The sequence below is a fragment of the Hippichthys cyanospilos genome, chromosome 21 (assembly GCF_059441005.1).
Source record: "Hippichthys cyanospilos isolate Australia breed blue-spotted pipefish chromosome 21, RoL_Hcya_1.0, whole genome shotgun sequence".
Lineage (NCBI taxonomy): Eukaryota > Metazoa > Chordata > Actinopteri > Syngnathiformes > Syngnathidae > Hippichthys > Hippichthys cyanospilos.
The window spans coordinates 12784758-12802915 of NC_142389.1; the positions used below are offsets into that span (position 1 = coordinate 12784758).

Sequence of the window (18158 nt, forward strand, 5' to 3'; positions counted from 1 at the left end):
TCAAATGATTAGATCATCGGCATGCTTTACAAAACCCCGATAATGACCCTGATTTGATCGGGTGTGTTGGTTAAAGGAACACATTGAAAACAAGTTGCATCGTGGCTCTGAAATGAGTACTTATTCAGAAGTTTTTTGAAAGTAGGACAATACAGCGACCAGGTGGAGGACACTTCAAGCCTGAAATAGGATTTTGCAATGTATGGCGGTTGATTTTTATGCGGATTTCAAAGAAAACACGACACAATGCAGTCATATTTGAATATGCTGATTATTTTATTGCACATTCTTGTTTGGTCTTGCAAACGAGCCATTTCCCACTTTATCGACCAAACAATCAAGTCAGGAGAGTGAAATAGTCCAGAATTAGCTAATCTCAGGTCAGATGTGCACATGCCCATATGGTACATGAGATGTGAAGCACTGGGAGGTCCAAACTAATCCTACGCCTGTGATTGAGGGGTGGGACTTTTAACCACTTTTTAGTTACGAGAAGCTAAATCACAGGACGACAACCGGGGAAGGTGTAAGTTTATGATGGATGTTGTAAAATTGTTTTGGGCTCTGGCGGGATTTTCTTCCAAGTCCCTTTAAGGTGTTCAGGCTTTGTGACTTTGTCCTGGAGTCCTCCAATAAACACAAATACCCTTCTTGGTAATATCCCCCCCTTTTCACTTCATTTTCTAGTGACAATACCTGCATCATGCTTCAAATCTTCATTTTTGGCAAACCACAAATAAATTAAAACACATTCAAGAAGACAATGACATTTGCTGACGCGTAAAAAGAAAATCACATACAATACATGAACTCCTTTTAACCCTTCAAAAACAAACAAAAAAAGCATTTAGCATTTTTATCTCCAGTTTTTCTGACTTTCTTACAAAAAAATATACAGTAGGTAGCTACCAATCACAGTTGACATGCAAATATAATACAACATAACCAGCTCAGTTAGTGTTTTGCTAACTACCAGTCTAAATCTAGTTCACAAAATGATTGGCTTGAAACCAGCAAACACTCAGCTCGGAAAGAGTTTGTGGAGTATGAATTCATTTTACAGTATTTCTGCTGACTATACAATCAACCCTGAAATGAAAGGGTACATGGATCACATTTCACATCATCTCTTTTTAAACAGTCCACCCGCATCATCCAGCCTCACCTGTCTGCAAATAACTACTAAAACATGGTGGAGCAACGCAAGTTGGACTGGAATGTCAACAAGTGGGGGTGGGGGTGGGGAGAGGGAGGTTTGACATCCTCTATCCTTTCGTGCACAACCGCCTCTCTGACGCTTGGCGGAAATGTCAGCCCAATTAGCAGCTTTGCTGCTGACATTTAACTGGCACATAGCAGAAGTAGAAGCCGAGCTGACAGGATGAACACATGGCAGAGGCCTGCCTGACTGGCATGCTGACGGTGTGTGGGCCGAAGTATCGGGACACAGATTTCGGTAGGATTTTGGCTTCCGGTCAAAAGCCTGATTTGGAATACAGGTCATGGCGCCAATTTAAAGTGCTGATTTATTTTTCAATTGTCATTTTAGCTTTAATACAAATAATGGCATATGTGTGTGTTTGTGTGTAATGAATTTTTGTTATGTAAATAAATGTGAAGGATTTGCTCCAAATGAGGCTTATGGCTCCAAAAATTGACAACAAATTCCCTTAAAAATGATGTATAATGCATGCAGGTATCTTCAATTTGAATGCTGCCAAGTTGTTTACTACTTGCTTTTTGTCATGCACTTCAATTACAATTTGAACATTTTGGTTGCAAGGAAATTCGAGACAAAGGGACAATGTGTAAGATTTAGACCATGTGTCCTGACGGACAAAAGCATTTAGCATTGTCTGTAAGCTAAAACAAACATGTCACCTTCCGGGGGAGTACCACCGCCCATGTAATATTTAATGATAACTAGACTGATTATAACATTTAAAACATACTGTTGCTCATTAAGAACACATTTATTTGCAAGTTTATGAAATTTGCAATAATTTATTCCTTTTTATTGACAAAAACGGTGTACATCTTACACATTGTGCCTTATTGTTGGTTTTGTAGCAATCCAAAAATGGGCATCTGTTGAAAATTCATATTTTTGTCAACTCAAAACTGTCAGGATCCAAACACATGAGAAATCACTGGAAAGGCCAGGATGTCTTCTATTGTGCAACTAGGACTAATAGGGTAGCTCCATTGGGTCAAAACCTATAGACCAAAATCAAACGCCCACTACAGTTTAGTGGGCTCAAATAGGTCTCAAGTATATAGCCTTTCCCTTAAGATTTCATGAAATTAATAAAAAAAAAATCAATACAATCTTTCAAAAGGAGCAGAAGCCTTTATAGCTACAAACTGGACATGTTCTTCAATTTTCCCCTTCAGGTGTTCCAACATATGCCTCCTAAAAGTCCATGTTTTTATTCCTGCGCATCCATTAAGTTGTCAACACAGGTTTCTACCATCTTGCAACTGGCTGACATTTCCAAGAAGCGACCCCACTGTGCGCTGTTCTTTTAGCTTGCCCTCTCTCCCTAATATCCCCTGATGTCTCTCTCTGGGTAATCTTGTGGTGCTCTGGAGCATACATTCATTGAAATGGCGAGCTCCCTTCTACATTTCAAGCCGTGCAGGTACAGTAGGCGCACACCGGTGTGTTCATTGCACAGCCGATTTCCTGCTAAGACTTTGGTTTACACCGATCACAGACAAAAAGACATATTCCCTAAAAAACAGTAACTCTTTAGGCTGTAGTGTCTATTCACATTTAAGTTTTAAAGGGCTGTGGCCCTTTGCACACACATGTACACAGACACACAAAATGAATCCAGGAGTTCATCTTAACGGTGAGAATGGCAGTCTTCTTTCTCACCAACACACAAAGCAAGATGGCCAACTATCATTCTATGTATCATACAGTCCCTGCATAAAGCAAGAGCAGTTTTTTTCCCCATTAGAAATCAATATCCATCTACTCGACAGCGAGCGCTAAATTTAGCCACGAGACAAAAGAGATAGACAGTGGGCGAGCGAGCTTGGAGAGGTGGAAGAGAGAGAGAGTGAGCAAGGGGGCGAGCGAGCTTGGAGAGGTGGAAGAGAGAGAGAGTGAGCAAGGGCACCGCTCCATGTACATTACAATCTTCGTGTTGCATCCAAGTGTGGGCAACCGCACAGCCGAGAGAAAACGGAAATGAAGGAATGAATGAGCGAGAAATCAGCGCGCTGCCCATCTATTAAACATTAACGGCTTCATTTATATGCAAATGAGCACACAGACACACGCAGACGACCGAGAGTAATGCCGAAAGGAAATTTGTGGGGGTAGGGGGGGGCAGGAGGATGAGTCTATTTCATTCAGCTGCAAAAAGTCCACACTGTGTCCAATTGCACGTGCACAAGAAAAAAAAATATTGTGGAAAAAAAGCAAACAAGAAATGCATTTCCAAATGCAAATGTATCTCCCTTTTAGGCCTTTCCCAAAATGTGGAACAAAAATTCCTTGGGCGAGTGTGAGGGCAAATCACTTTCTGGAAAAGTGATGATGATGAAGATGATAGTTATCGCTTATCTGCATATTTAAAAAACAAAACAAAACCCCCGAATCGACGCACGCATAAAAAGAAAGCTACAGCAAAAAAGGTGAGAGTGACATTGTTGAGTTAGCGTGGTGTCATTTTGGGAGTAGAGGTCAAGGGTCGGCACTCAGCCGTCCGACACGGGTGGAGACACCCAGCCGTACTTCTCATGGGTCTTCACCAATGACTTGAAGGTGGCTTCGGCTTCTTTACGGCTGAAGGCCTTCTTGGACTTTCCTGCTTTCCGACATATACGTCCCTGCGAAGAGGAAATGAAGGACCGTTATTGATAAATGTTTCATTTATAGCAGCGGAAAAAACATCATTATATCTGTGGAATAGTCACTAGAATCTAAAGTCTCATTTCAAATCAGCTCTTGCCTTTGAAACAAAGGAAATGCAAAAAATGTATTCTGCTTCGCCACACACTGTGCAAGAAGCCTTTCATAACTAGGTAATCTGTCAAAATAGGAGTCATTTGTTGCAGAGGATAAAGAAGATATGCCAATAATTCAATTTTATTTACTATATGTCTACATGCATTCGTTAGCCTGACTATGGCATTTTGCATTGAGTGGTAGCATTACACTAGTGGCAATTACGTTGAATAGTGGAATTGTTTTGAAGTGGTCTTTGTGCCACGTCTCAGTTTACAAATTTCAAATGGAGTGTTTTGTTCTGAAAAAGAAGTGCCTTGTCTGAAAATAAGTAATTTATGCAGATCATTGGATGATATTTGTCCAACAACAGACTTCAAATAGAATATGAAATTTCTCTTGAATGGCACATCAACCCTCAAATTCTTCACAATGTTCAGTATATACCCAAAAACGTTGAATTCTGATTAATATTACCTTTGTGGATTATAAATTATGAAGGAAAATTGTAAAAAATGTAAAATTGAAAATAAAATGATCCATCTCAGGGGGTGGTCATTTTTCCACTTGCTGTCATCTGAAAATGACATTAAAGTTGCTCAGGTAACACCCAATCGCAGCTCATCTATTTTCAGATTTTCATTTGCAAGCTATAGCCATGATGGGTTTTATGAGCCTTGAGCAACCATTATGTAATTTCTAGTTGACAGCAAGTGGCAAAATTGGCCACCCCTAAGATAGCATTTTTAATCTAAGTATTTCACAAATCACAAGTGTAATAATAATCACAACAGTGTTTTCACTAGTGGGGGTGGCAGAACATATTACTGTAAAAACACATTTTTGGGTGGCCCTCCCTTTTAAAAAATGGCTATGACTTGATTAACTCATTTAGTGCCAACTCATTTTTGATCCTCCCTTACCATGACACTTGGGGAAAAAAAAGGAATAAATAAACAAATACCCCAAATTAAATGTCATTTTCTGACTATAAGCCACCATTTTTTTCTCATGGTTTGAGTGAGCCCTGCAGCTTATCTGCAGGTTTTTTTTGTTTTTTTTATTTTTTTCTGGCCACCAGCAGACAATCCACCGGCAAAGCAAATATGTGTATTTGTTTAAGGTGTCAATTTATGTAAAAATTACAAAATTTTAAAAATATATAGTTAAAAACATAAAAAAAATATGTCTAAATTGAATAAGATCTTGTATAAATGTGTGACTTCCCTCTGTTTCTCCACCTCATTCTCCTCAGAGGCAGGTGTTTTCCTAATGGGTGGGCGGAGCCACCCACCGCGCACCTGAGGACCATCAGCCATCCCCAGGTTATTTATTATGCGGTGGAAGCAGGAGGAGGCCGTTGGAGTAAACTGCTGTATACTGAACTGTCGAGTTACTGAATTTCCCCTCATAGGCTTTAGCATCTCGTGTCGTGAGTATTTCTGTTGCTACTTTGAAAGTGTATTTTGCTCGTGTCTGGTTTTGTTTTTCCGTTCAGCTCCAACGGCTTCCTCCAACTGGCTGCGTTCCCCTCTTCGGCATTCCGGCGTGAAGCTATCCACTACATAGTTTTTGGGCTCAATTCCTGCAGCTGCGGCTTTTATACTGACGCGGCTTATAGTCCAGGAAAATATAGTATTTCTAAATCAGTTAGAGCCAGTGCCTAAAACAAAAGGTGCACTGTCAAATATTCAGTTTTAATATGCATAGGCACTTGGGAGAAATAATTTTTTTAATTAACAAAAGTAAAGCGTCTGCAAATAGAGAGAAAATAATTTGGGGACAATCATATCAAATAAACAATTACTTTTGCTTAATCTTGTCAGCAGACTGTAAAGTTTTTTTCACCTAGGACAAGCATGCCACTTGTGTCAAATAGGAACATTGTCTGGCACAGATGTCACTTGAATCCATGCAGATTATTGAATTAAAAAGGGCATCATCATCACAGAGTTAGTATGACTGTATGGGTGTTGTAACCCCCCCCCCCCCCCACACACACACACACGCACACGCACACACACACACACACACTGGTCACCCGGCATGAAATGATCTACGGCGCCGTTGTGGGTTTTCTACCTCTCACTTTGTTTTATAACACTGCACCACTTTCCTCTGCCGCTTTATTGGCTAGCGGCTTTCTGCTCAAACTAATGAAACAATGTTTCCATGGCCAGCCTTTCTGTATGCGGCACAACAGTTCAGATTGGGTAATATTGTCCGGGTTATTCTATGGGTGCTGTCTACACCTTAATCCTCTTCCCCAATTGTTATTTACTTTAGAAATACAAAGTATGAGAGAATCATTATAGCGTTACTTTACATCATGAATGGCTAGAACTTGTGTTTGGTAGCAGTTCATAAAGAAATGCGGTTTATGATGTGCGTGTGGGTGTTTGTGTGTATATTGTCTATTGGAGTATACAGGAATGACTAAACACAGTTAAGGACAAGAAGCACAAAAATGAATTCATCACATATGCTTCATAAGGACATTCCATTCATGTTATGGGAATGAACAGGAAATTATGATACTTTGTAATTGACTAGTCTAAATAATTGTTTATTTGGTTATTAACATAACACATCCTACTCAGTATTTGTAATTTTTTTTTCATCCTTGTCCAATCCTTGTCTATTTAATAACAGGTTTAACCAAAGTTTTTGAAAATGAGCAGTTCTAGTCACTGATTAATGCACAGGAAGTCTAGGTTTTATAACCTGTCAATTACAAACAGGACCAGTCAAAAGTTTTGAGGCACCCTCCATTTAATTGTTTTAGTTCCGAAATTGAATTTATTGCCAGCCCAAATAAAATGGATTTTGATTTATATAGCTGCCATTAATTCTGAGCCCAGTAAAAACATTTGACATATACAGCCGTCAATGGAATTCATTGAATTAAGCAACAAAATTCACTTTTTTTTTTTTTTTTTTTTTTTAAAATCATCACAGGAAGCGGCCATCACAGGAAGCGGCCATCACAGTTGGTCAGCGCTCAGGTAACAACCAATCGGCTGTTTGTGAATGAATTAACTAAAAAAACAAATGAGCCGTGATTGGTTGTGACCTGTGCTCAGCAACTGTGACGTTATTCTCAGGCGAGGGGTAGTAACAAAATGGCCTACAATTGGACAAGAATTCTCATCTTTTAAAATAGTAATAACATTCTCATTAAAAACACTTTTTTATGGAGGGTAGCTGACACCCTTGACAAATGCTTACCTAATATAAGCCAATTGAGCATTATAGTGATAACTGTGACCATTGGATGTGTTTCCACACAAACACAAATATTACCGACATGCAATTCAAAGTAAAGTCATGTTACCACCCATATTTACATAGACATAGCACACAATATTCTGTTGGCCTTGAAAGATGAAGAGCACACAATATTCTGTTGGCCTTGAAAGATGTGTGAAAATGCTAAATATACCGACCCTCTGGCCTTCCTTTGCCAATAACACTTGGTAGTGAAAGAGTTAATGCACGTTTCACAAATACATAATCAAATTGCAGTTTATCGTCAGGAGTTGGGTTGACTCTTTAAATCATTGACATTTCAAAGAGATATTGATGGAATTATTTGTATAACCTTTATTTAACCTGGTAGATCAGCTTGGCACACCTTGCTATTTTCTCAGTCCGCTTTACGATTAGGATGACTTACATTGACTTGCATTTTCAAATAAGCATGCATTGATTGAATTTCCCATGTAAAATTGGATTTTGACATCTCTAACCATCAATGGCGGCGAATGAATGCTTTCATTAGCTTTCATGTGAGGTCATTCCAGAGTATCTCATGCATACACTTTTATGTCATGAGCTTTGTCTCCTGATTTGCAAAAAAAAATTGACGTCTATCGTCGTCAATGGCAGTGAATGAGTTAAAAAAATGTTTCAAAACTTTTGACTGCTCTTACAGCATATATTGCACGCCCCTGGTCCCACTTTTAATTTCAGCGCTAAACTTGATTACAAAACATGCCTTGCAAATTTTGTCCTGACATTTGTCCTATTTTTGTGAAATCAATCTCTTGCGGTTTGCAACCGATGTGAACTCATTGAGTTGTGAGAGGATGGCGACGTGCGCTGATGGGCCTATTACGTCACAGAATTGCAGACGTGCTTGCGGGCTCGCTTCCGGTCGCAGAGCCACATGTGATCTGATTAGACATGCATAGCATCCACGTCAAACACGGTTGCTCTCTCCACCTCAAAATGGCGCCTGTTGCCTTGCTGATGTGCCTCATTATTATCGGCTATTGTTAAAGACTGCTGCCATGGCGATGTGGTAGCAAGGAACACCATTGAACATGGCTTTATTTTGAGGCCTCTTGTCTTGACATTCGGACATTCCCTTATTTGTGAGCATGTAAGAGGGCTGGTGAATGTGTACCTGACATAAAAGTCTCTGACCCCTGCCTGAAATGTGTAAATTGAGCATTCATTAGCCATCTGGCTAATTGTATGAATGGTAATTGGTCAATGGACAAAACAGGACAGGCGTGGCGAGTCCCCGTCGCATGTTGGCAATTGGCACTATACAAGACCGGAGGCAGCTTTGTTACATAATGCAGCCATGTGCTTCAAGAGGTCAGGATAAACAAACAAGTGATCAATAAAGGCCTCATCAGACCACGCAGCGCTTCTGGGACGATCGTCGGGTCATTAGAGGGTAAAATCACCCTTTGAAAATATGTTAGCACTCAAAACATGGTCATCTGTCATAAGAAAAAAAAAAATACCCATGGCCACACTGTACTTGAAAGCACTTACATGCCACAGTAAGCTAATACAACTTGTTAGTGATTGTCATCATGCTTGACTAGGGTGTTGGGCCTGCCTTTGTCGCCCTCATGCTTATGTGTTTTCCATGTAGCTTATTCACTGCCAGCCCAGTAAAACTTCATCTATGATGTCTGTAGCGACTAATCCAGTGACCAATTTTAGCCGCTCAGGTGGGTGCGGGATGGGACATGTTTTTTACGCGCAGCAATGAAATGGTGAGTAAATAATGAGCAAATGATGTGCTTGAATTCAGATCTTATGCTTGTGATGTTTTCAGTTATTTGTTATGCATAGCATTGAGTGCTTGAATTGTTTGGTGGCGTGGTGTGGCATTTTTCTTGCTTTCTTTGCGTTGTTGGTGGTGTTGGCGTTGTTGCGGTGTTGTTGGCTATGTTGGGGTAAAAACCATATGATCTCGCCGTCACCCATTTCCGTGCTGCCAACACACCTGTCCTTAAATAAGTTCCTAATTATCTCAACCCACCTATACCGCCACCCAGTGACCACTTATGCAACAACAATTATATAAAGAAACAATGGCTCCTACAATGTCTATAACTGTCATCCGCAGATAATGGTTCATGCTTTTCCACAAAATGCCAGATTGTGGCAGTTATTACTGCAATAAATACTTTTTTTTTTTAAGTCTTTGTTCTGTCAGGGACACATAATAGAATAATTCTCATTCACTGCTAGCCCGGTAAAAATTGATCTTTGACATCTATAGCTGTCATTGGCAGTTAAGTGAATTGTTATTCCGCAACATGGCAGATTAAGTCAGTTATTGACTACAATTTATAACATTTATTAATATTTATTAATACATTTTTAAATGGCTGACATTAAAAGAGTTATAAAGGCACAATTGCAGTTCCTGGTGTCTGATTACTTTAGGACTTAATTACTTCAAGTTATCAATGACTATTTTAGTACATACGTCGCTAAGTTTAATCTACCACTTCAGTATCTAAAGTAATTTTTTACTTTAGTACTTAAAGACTCACATTTTCAAATAATTAGCTCGAGTCATTAATTACTCAATTTAACTATTTATTTAATTCCAAAGTAATTACTTATTTTAGTAATATCATCTAGTATTAGCCATTTTAGACCATATACGTGTGTGTGTGTGTGTGTATATATATATATATATATATATATATATATATATATATATATATATATATATATATATATATATATATAAAACTGTACATATAAAAATTTAATGTGGTTTGTGGCATTAGAACATTATAGAACCATATATATAATTTTAATATATCTAATTTTTTTATATATAATGTTAGAACCATATATATAATTTTTTTAGTAAGTAATCTAAAATATAGTACGGATATGTATTTGGGATTGAATGAGATAAGAATTCTTTTACGTGAGACAAAATAGCATTCAAATTTCAGTGCAATAAATTGATTCAGTATTCAAATAAATTATTTTACAAAATTAATCATAATGACTTAAATTTGTGCTAAGAGCCACTGTATGTTCAAAATTTACCCAAGCCATATTTAGTCGTGCTATTTCTTTTATAATAAACGATGTACACTATTCGTGTGTCTAAGGGTGACAATGGAAAAGAAAAGGCTCGAACCTATGACCTACATACTGTATATGCTCTGTGTGTGCGTGTCTCATTGTGGACTTTCATCTCAGCACTCTCCCTCGTAAAAATAGATCTCCTTCATGATGAACATCAAAACACTTGTCACAAAAGGATGCATAAATGTGTGGCGTGTATTTAGGATTACCATGGCCTTGAGCGTGTGAGAGATGATCTGCTTGGGAAAATGCAGCACATGCAAATGATGCCAGTGGAACACACACACACACACGCACACACACGCATTCTGTACATCCACGTTAATCAATACTGTTTCCATTAGATACAAGACGACACTGCAGCACATTTTGTGAGCAGAGCAGTCGTCAATCTGCCAAACGTTTTGTCTCATCTTGACTAGGAGATGTTTCATGAATTCAACACAAAGCACAACATGTCAGGGTGACATGGAGGATTTTTTTTTTTTTGGGGGGGGGGGGTAACACATCATCCTGCTATGTTCCATTGAAGCGAAAAGATTCAGAATTAACTAAAAGTTATAGCGTCGAGTGCATGTAAGGATGCAGACATTTCCCCAAAACACAGAGGGGGGAGGATTTGACAGGATTACATAACCGAGTTGATCTGAATCTCACAGGTCTGCAATCGTTGCATTCCCTCCCTCTGCCCGCTTTTCCTTCCCCCAACGGTCTATTAGGACTTTGGAAATGCGCTAGGGGGAAAAAAGGACTCGTGTGACTCAGTGGCCATGCGGGTCTTTGTTGCCAGAGGATACTGACTGATGAAAGGAAATCAAATGGGGACTGCAGAGAGCACCGTGGAAAAAAACGGGGGGGGGGGGGGGGGGGGGGTGTGTGAAAGGGTAGTCGTAAAATAAGATCCATCCATCTTGTCCTCATTTAGGTCCAGGGCCAAGCATGCAATGTCCACGCTTGGAAGGATGGATGAAGATTCAAACCCAGAAACTCATACAGTGACCGTGGACTATGTGCAGACCAAACACAATACGATATACGTGAGATGATTAATCAACTGATTAATCAAAAATCAAATTAACTCATTAGGCCTGCAATCTAGAAAAAAAAAAAACTTTACCGCACGACATGAAAAATTAAAACAAGTATATATACAAATAAAAATACATAAATGACATAAAAATACTTATTTAGGCAAAGATTTAATTGCAAATTATTTTGGACAATCAATTTATCGCTGAAACTCCTCAGGTTCAACCTCTCCGCAGTAAATCTTGTTTTATTTAGTCCTCTCTGAAAGCAAACTGATTAGCACTGTGTTAAATTGAAATAAGATGTTTACAAACATTTGCTTTGACTTGGGAAAATAATAATCAATCTTAGCTTATTTTCTGATGCGTTATGGACCAAACCAGCGATTGAGCAATAAAAACGATTGTTTTAATTTTCTGCACCGTTGATTTGGGAAAATGTGCTGCTTTTAAAAATTTCAATCTTATTTTTTATCAGTTTATATTTTTAAATCTTTTAGTCAACAAATAGTCAACCGTTACATCTATTATGAACTTTTAAAGCCAGCCATTTTTAAAAACAAAATAATCAACCAGCCAATTTCAAACCATGCGGAAACAAAAGTAACAATCAATAAGAGAAAAATGAGTGTGTGAGATCTATGCTCAAAAAATGTGCATGATAGAGTTTTGAGATCTATGCACAAAAAAATGTGCAAGGCAGAGTTTTAAAGGGGAAATCAATCCTGGGATTTTTATTTTACAATAATACAGGTATCTTCAAGTTAACCATACTAGTCTAAAGACAGTATTATGACTGATATTGTGTTTGTGCCCGCAAAATACAAACTTTTTTATCCATCTCAGGGTGGCCATTTTGTCGCTTGCTATTGACTGAAAATACAAGTCGCATCAAGTCGCAGCCCTGCTTGTGAATTACATATTACTAAACTTGCAAACCTGAGCTGTGATTGTTGTCTGAGCCCTGACAACTCTGATATCATTTTCAGTTGATTGCAAGCAGTAAAATGGTCGCCCCCGAGATAGATCAAAACGTATACAAAGGACCCCTGGGTTACGGCGTCCCTGGCTTCTGTTTTTTTTTTTTTTGCATTACTAAGTGGAATACTAAGCGCATACGTCAATATATGCGTCACTGCATATGTCACTAACACGCTGGTCTGCTATTGGTCGCCGTCACAAAGATGCTGGTCTGCAATTGGTTAGCGTTAAGACGTCCCTAAAATGCTGGTCGGCTATTGGTTGACGACATGGAGTCACTAAGTTGCCGATATGCTAAAGACTTGATCTTATGTAGGTGCTTACAATATGGTATTTATTTTGAATTTTAGTGCTTGATTCAAACTTTAGCAAGCCATGAGTCCCAAGATTGCAAGTGATGTTAAAGGGAGAGGTAACATTCTTATTAGTATGGAAACAAAGCTGGAAATAATCTGGAAATAAGGAACGAAAAAGGCTAGGCTAGCCTAACCTCACTAGGGATTATGGCCGTAAGCAGCTCAAGTCAATGTCACTCAAAGGTAACACAAAATGAATATTAAAATATTAAAATATTAAAATAAAATATTTTTTATTTATTCTGTTATTGAATTTTATACATGTATATTATATTGTATCTCTCTATTGTATCTCTCTATATATCTATATTATATTGTATCTCTCTCTCTAAATAGCTCTTACTATACTATTTTCTTACTAATTTTTAATATATACCTAATTTTTCTGACTATAACCCACAACTTTTTTCCTCATGTTTTGAGCCCTGCGCCTTATATTAATATATATATATATATATATATATATATATATATATATATATATATATATATATATATTTTTTTTTTTTTTTAGTTTAGGTTTTTTTTTTTTTTTTTTTTTTGCTAGCCACCAGCAAGCAATTCGGTTTTTTTTTGGTTTTTTTTTGCTAGCCACCAGCAAGCAATTGTGTCTATCTGTTCAAGGCGACAATTTATGGACCAACTATCAAATAGAACTGAAAAGATATGAATCAATGGCTGTAATCAAAAAGAGCTAAAACAATATATTTATTAAACAAATATATGTGTCTAAATTTAATGAGTATATATAAACTACTGATTTCAATTTTGAACTGCTATTTAATTAACAGATGTCCATCCATTCATTTTCTATAAATATGTTGGGACTAAACATGCAGGCATATTCAGTGTGTTAAAGAGAGGATGTTGCTGTTGGCAGACAATTACAAAAAAAATTAAATAACTAAAAAAAAACAAAAAAAAAAACGACAAACTTTATATACCATCTTTTTGCGTAAAAATCTGATGTTAATACCTGCGGCTTATAGTCCAATGCGGTTTATTCGTGCCCAAAATTTTTTTGCTCATATTTTGCTGCTGCGGCTTATATACCAGTGCGGCTTATAGTCCGGAAAATACGGTATATACAGTTTTGATGATTTTACCTAGGGTTTAATACAGATTAGCTAATTACGATAGGTTTCCATTACATGCCATATGACAATTTTGCGGATTAATTCCGTATGGCGGGGGTCCATTGTAATGTCATAAGTATAATGCCACTGAACTACATGAGCTGTGAGAGAAAAAAATGCCAAAACCCGTGGGGATCAGAATGCCAGAACTCGTGGGGATCAGAATGCCAAAACCTGTGGGGGCATTAGGAACATATTATGGTGAAGAAAATTATGGGTTGACTGTCTCTTTAAATATGTAAACTACAAACAGGTGCAAATCCACCTGTGCAGCAAGAAAGAAGATTTGTTGTAGCGTAGCAGAAATCATCTCACCTGTCCTTTTACGAGGCTGGCGGCAAACTGCCTCATGACGGCCTCCACCGTATAGGCGCTGGACCATCCTCGGGGGGTCAGCAGCTCCATGCAAATGGCGCCGCCGTCCAACACATAGCCGTTCTCCAAGCGGGGTGTCAGCACACGCATGAAGGGTGGCGAGAAGGGGAAGTTGTCGGGGAAGGTGACGTTAAGCAGGATGAACTCGGTGCTGGTCTCCTTCATGTCCTGCCACAGCGCTGAGTCCTTGTCCACCTGGTGCAGCTTGACGTTCCAGTCGAACAGGTTGTCCTCCACCAGTTCCACCGTGATGAAGTTGTCCCCTAACCTCCGGATCTCCTGCAGCTCCTTCATCAGTCTGCGCGTCCGCACTTGGGTGCAGTGATGCCTGTGGGGAGCCATCGGGGGGACATTGGAGGCTCCGGTGCTTTTATTCCCGCCTCCTCCGGTCTGCTGCTGCTGCTGCTGCTGCTGTTGTTTCTCCTTGGCATCCTTGCCTGGTTTCTCCTTGTCCTTGCCGTGCTGGTCCAGCTTCCTCGCCTTAATCTCCGGGGTGCTAAGGATGTTGGTGTCGTTGGCCGTCTGACAGTGTTTGTTGTTCTTCTGATTACCTTTGCTGCCCTTTAGCGAGCCCTGATGGTGTTTGGGGTCCTCGGTGTCTCGGTCGTGTAGGCGGATCAGACCGATTTTCCGCAGTAGAGTAGCCATAATTTAGTTTGCGGATCTGGTTAGGGATTTCTCCACCAATCCCCCCCCTCAGAGGGTTCGCGATTGCACCTTTTCCCGATATGGATGTGGACTATTGAGTTCACCTTGCTTGCACCACCCGCAGATCCCTCCCTTCACTGCAGCCGTCGGAGGTGCGCTCAGCCCACGATCCTGTGCTTTTCCTTTCAGTGCATAATCACAGCACAGCGTGACTGCACGTAGAAATTGAGGAAAGGATTAATAGCACCTTAATCCCAACAAAACAAAAAATCAGGTACAAGTATAGCGGTTTGTCCGGAATTTAACCCCATCCCTCCCCCGCCCCAACAACATTGTCGCCGCAGTACAGACCGTGTCTGTTACACGCAAAAGAAAGCTGCACGTCATTACAACAAAATGTTGCATCAAATGAACAAAATGATCACAAACGCCTATGACAAAATCCATCATTGGATGAGGTCACAAATCTAACTAACACCTGTCTCCTTTGCTATTAAACGCAATTAATACCGAACTATAAAGTCACTTACCCAATGAGTAAAATCCAGAGTATCTTTTGCCACTGGCCACCTCGTATGCGTAAAATAAAGGATTCCAGAAGATCCACGAGAGCTGCCACGGTGCTGAGCTGCAGGAAAGCGCGTTGAATGGTGCGCCGTCTTTGTCGTGCGAGTGTTCGTATGAACGTATGTGAGTGCAATTGCTGCAGCTCTAGTAATGCAGGGGATGACGAGCGAGCCGACCAATTTAAACGCTCAGCCCACACGCGCTCGCCCTCAAAGACGTTTTTCAAAGTAAAGCATATCGTGCACAGTGACGATTGTCTTTGTGCGTGTACAAATGGTACCACACAGTTTAGAACAAGCTTAATGAACCATATCAAAGTGCGCACTACGTGGTTCTGACAATAAGGTATTAGATTCCATACAAATGATCTTCCGTATTGACAATCACATCATCCAACAAGAAAAACAAACAATACATTTTAACATTGAAATCAAAACCGTGCATTATATTCGTCATTCAATCATGATTACTTCAATCGTTATTACGTGATTGTAATACCGCGTAGATGGCAACGCTTTTATTGCGAAGGCAAAGTGTCATTATTTTGTTTCCTGTTTGCAGTCTTAAAATTTGACACACGCAGAGTCTTAGGTCCTATGTGCTTAACATAGGTCCCATGTGCTTAACATATTATTTACGATAATACCATAGGATGTTTATGGACTTTTTAATGGATACAACGAATCGATGTTGTCAGGGAGTGTTCCAAAGTTTTGTTGTATTGTATAATGCTTAACGTTGTTTAAAGCCTCGCTTTCTGGCAGCACGACGTTTAGATACAGAAAACGACTACCCTCCCCGTATGTCACCATGACAACAGGACAGGACTTATCAGCCATTGGCCGTAAAAGTTGCCGTAAAGCAAAACTGCTCTATAGCTACGCTAGTCATACTGGCTAACCAGAGACCAGCATTTGAGCCGAGACATATTAAATTCTAGAACTCAAATAAATGGCAGAGAAAAATGAAAACCTTGAGGAGCATCTCGAAAAGTTTGTCGAGAATATTCGACAGCTTGGAATTATCGTCAGCGACTTCCAGTCGAGCAGCCAAGCGGGACTTAACCAAAAACTGTAAGTCATGTTTGCGGTGACGCGTTGTAAATAATCCTTTTCAATAAACTGATTTTAACAGATTAACGTTATATATGTATTTATTATCATTTTTCAGTAATCTAATGATAACCGGACTGCAAGACATCGAGAAGTGCCGTCAACAGCTACATGAGATAAACGTACCGCTGGAAGTGTTTGAGTAAGTGATCAAGGACGTTGACTTTGTTGTCTACCTTTGCGTGTTGTTTTTTTTTTTTCTTTTTGATACAAAATAAATTAATATTAGACGGGGTAGACTCCATCTTCCGTAGTTTTAATACTGACAAGTGCTATCGAAATGGATGCATGAAAATTATTTGTTATAACCTACTCGTTAAATATGTGCCTTGTCTGTGTGATATTCAGATATATCGACCAGGGTCGAAACCCACAGCTTTACACAAAGGAGTGTTTGGAGAGAGCCTTGGCCCGCAATGAGCAAGTTAAAGGAAAAATTGACACCCTGACGGTAAGAAGTGTTATCAAAGTGAGCCAGTAACATTCGGAGAATTGTTTTACAAGCTTCTTTATTTTACTACAGAAATTCAAGAGTCTTCTCATCTCTGAACTCGGAAAAGTCTTCCCAGAGGAGATGTCAAAATATAAGGCCATACATGGTGATGATGCTCCATCTTAGTGACTCCTGCACTGTCACCCATGACCTGTTAAACTGTGACAAATTCATTACATTTTGAGCCTTGCATCAGCTGCATTGAGATTCTCTGTGGTTGCAACCAGTCTCAGTCAACCTTCTTCTTAAAATGTTATTTAAATGAAGTGTGTTGGTTTGACAAACATGTTCCCATACACGTCCTTGTCTCTTGGACACTGTTAGCAGCAGGGTAAATCTCAAGATAAATACTGTACAGAAGCTCTTTCCTGACTTTGCAAGAAACATTGGTACTTAATTTATATCTTTTTCTGTAATAATTCATACAGCATAAAGTCACAATAGTTGTACATAAATGTTTTGCTCAGGTTGTGATAGTATGAATGCAGGTGGTTTTTTTTTTTGGTTTTTTTTTGTTGCTTTTTTGGGGCCAGAGGGTGCAGGACCTGCTCAGAAAAATCTGCTGTTTATTTGTATCTCATTTGTATTAAAGATTTTGTAAATAAAAAAGAAATAGCCATCCATATTGTATTTGTGTGTAAAATAGCATTCTCGTGTCTGTTTTGCCATTTCAAATTTACAGTATTACCTTATCTGCTATAGGTAATCTAGTGTGATACCACTCCCTTATGTTGACTGTTGTGGTGGCATGTGAGTCGAGTGGAACCACCATCAGTCCCTGGGATGCTGATCCACAATGTCTGCTTTCACATCAAGGCATGGAAACAAACTAATCCTGGTTAACTCTTTTATCTTCTGTAGGAAGCTAGTATGGCGGCCCAAGTGGCTACAATGCAAACAGTGAAGTTATCTGGGTCCAAATAAGAAATTTAAATGAGATATTCATCTAATTACAATGCAGCACATGTATAAAATCGTGATTAAAATGACTATAATAATTAAATCAAAATTCAGTATCTTTGTGAAGACATAAATTTAGACACAGGTCTTATCCAATATGATAATCTCGCAGCACTAACAGTGGCCATTTCATTTCCCATTAGGCAGCATTAATCAGATATGCCGTCAGCACATTCCCATT

The 18158-nt window shown here is 39.1% G+C and overlaps 2 protein-coding genes across 2 annotated transcripts; one reads left to right on the top strand and one right to left on the bottom strand.

Moving 5' to 3' along the window:
* Window positions 1-252: 252 nt before the first annotated feature.
* ube2ql1 (ubiquitin conjugating enzyme E2 QL1) lies at window positions 253-15706 on the bottom strand. The gene is made up of 3 exons (XM_088404851.1): window positions 15376-15706; window positions 14138-15057; window positions 253-3843 (listed from the first exon to the last, which is right to left on the bottom strand). Exons 2-3 carry the CDS (start codon window positions 14843-14845, stop codon window positions 3712-3714), a joined length of 840 nt encoding a protein of 279 aa, XP_088260977.1. The 5' UTR covers window positions 14846-15057; window positions 15376-15706; the 3' UTR covers window positions 253-3711.
* Window positions 15707-15977: 271 nt separating this feature from the next.
* med10 (mediator complex subunit 10) lies at window positions 15978-17640 on the top strand. Its single transcript, XM_088404852.1, has 4 exons — window positions 15978-16485; window positions 16583-16666; window positions 16873-16975; window positions 17048-17640. The coding sequence occupies exons 1-4, from the start codon at window positions 16364-16366 to the stop codon at window positions 17141-17143; spliced, it is 405 nt and encodes a 134-aa protein (XP_088260978.1). The 5' UTR covers window positions 15978-16363; the 3' UTR covers window positions 17144-17640.
* The last annotated feature ends 518 nt before the right edge of the window (window positions 17641-18158 follow it).

Excerpts from the sequence above, each read along its gene's own strand:
- ube2ql1 (XM_088404851.1), bottom strand. The coding sequence starts at position 14,845 with ATGGCTACTCTACTGCGGAAAATCGGTCTGATCCGCCTACACGACCGA. Across the intron at positions 3,844-14,137 it reads CCAGCCTCGTAAAAGGACAG|GGACGTATATGTCGGAAAGC; the intron begins GTGAGATGATTT and ends TCCTCTTCGCAG.
- med10 (XM_088404852.1), top strand. The coding sequence starts at position 16,364 with ATGGCAGAGAAAAATGAAAACCTTGAGGAGCATCTCGAAAAGTTTGTC. Across the intron at positions 16,486-16,582 it reads GCGGGACTTAACCAAAAACT|TAATCTAATGATAACCGGAC; the intron begins GTAAGTCATGTT and ends ATCATTTTTCAG. Across the intron at positions 16,667-16,872 it reads GTACCGCTGGAAGTGTTTGA|ATATATCGACCAGGGTCGAA; the intron begins GTAAGTGATCAA and ends TGTGATATTCAG.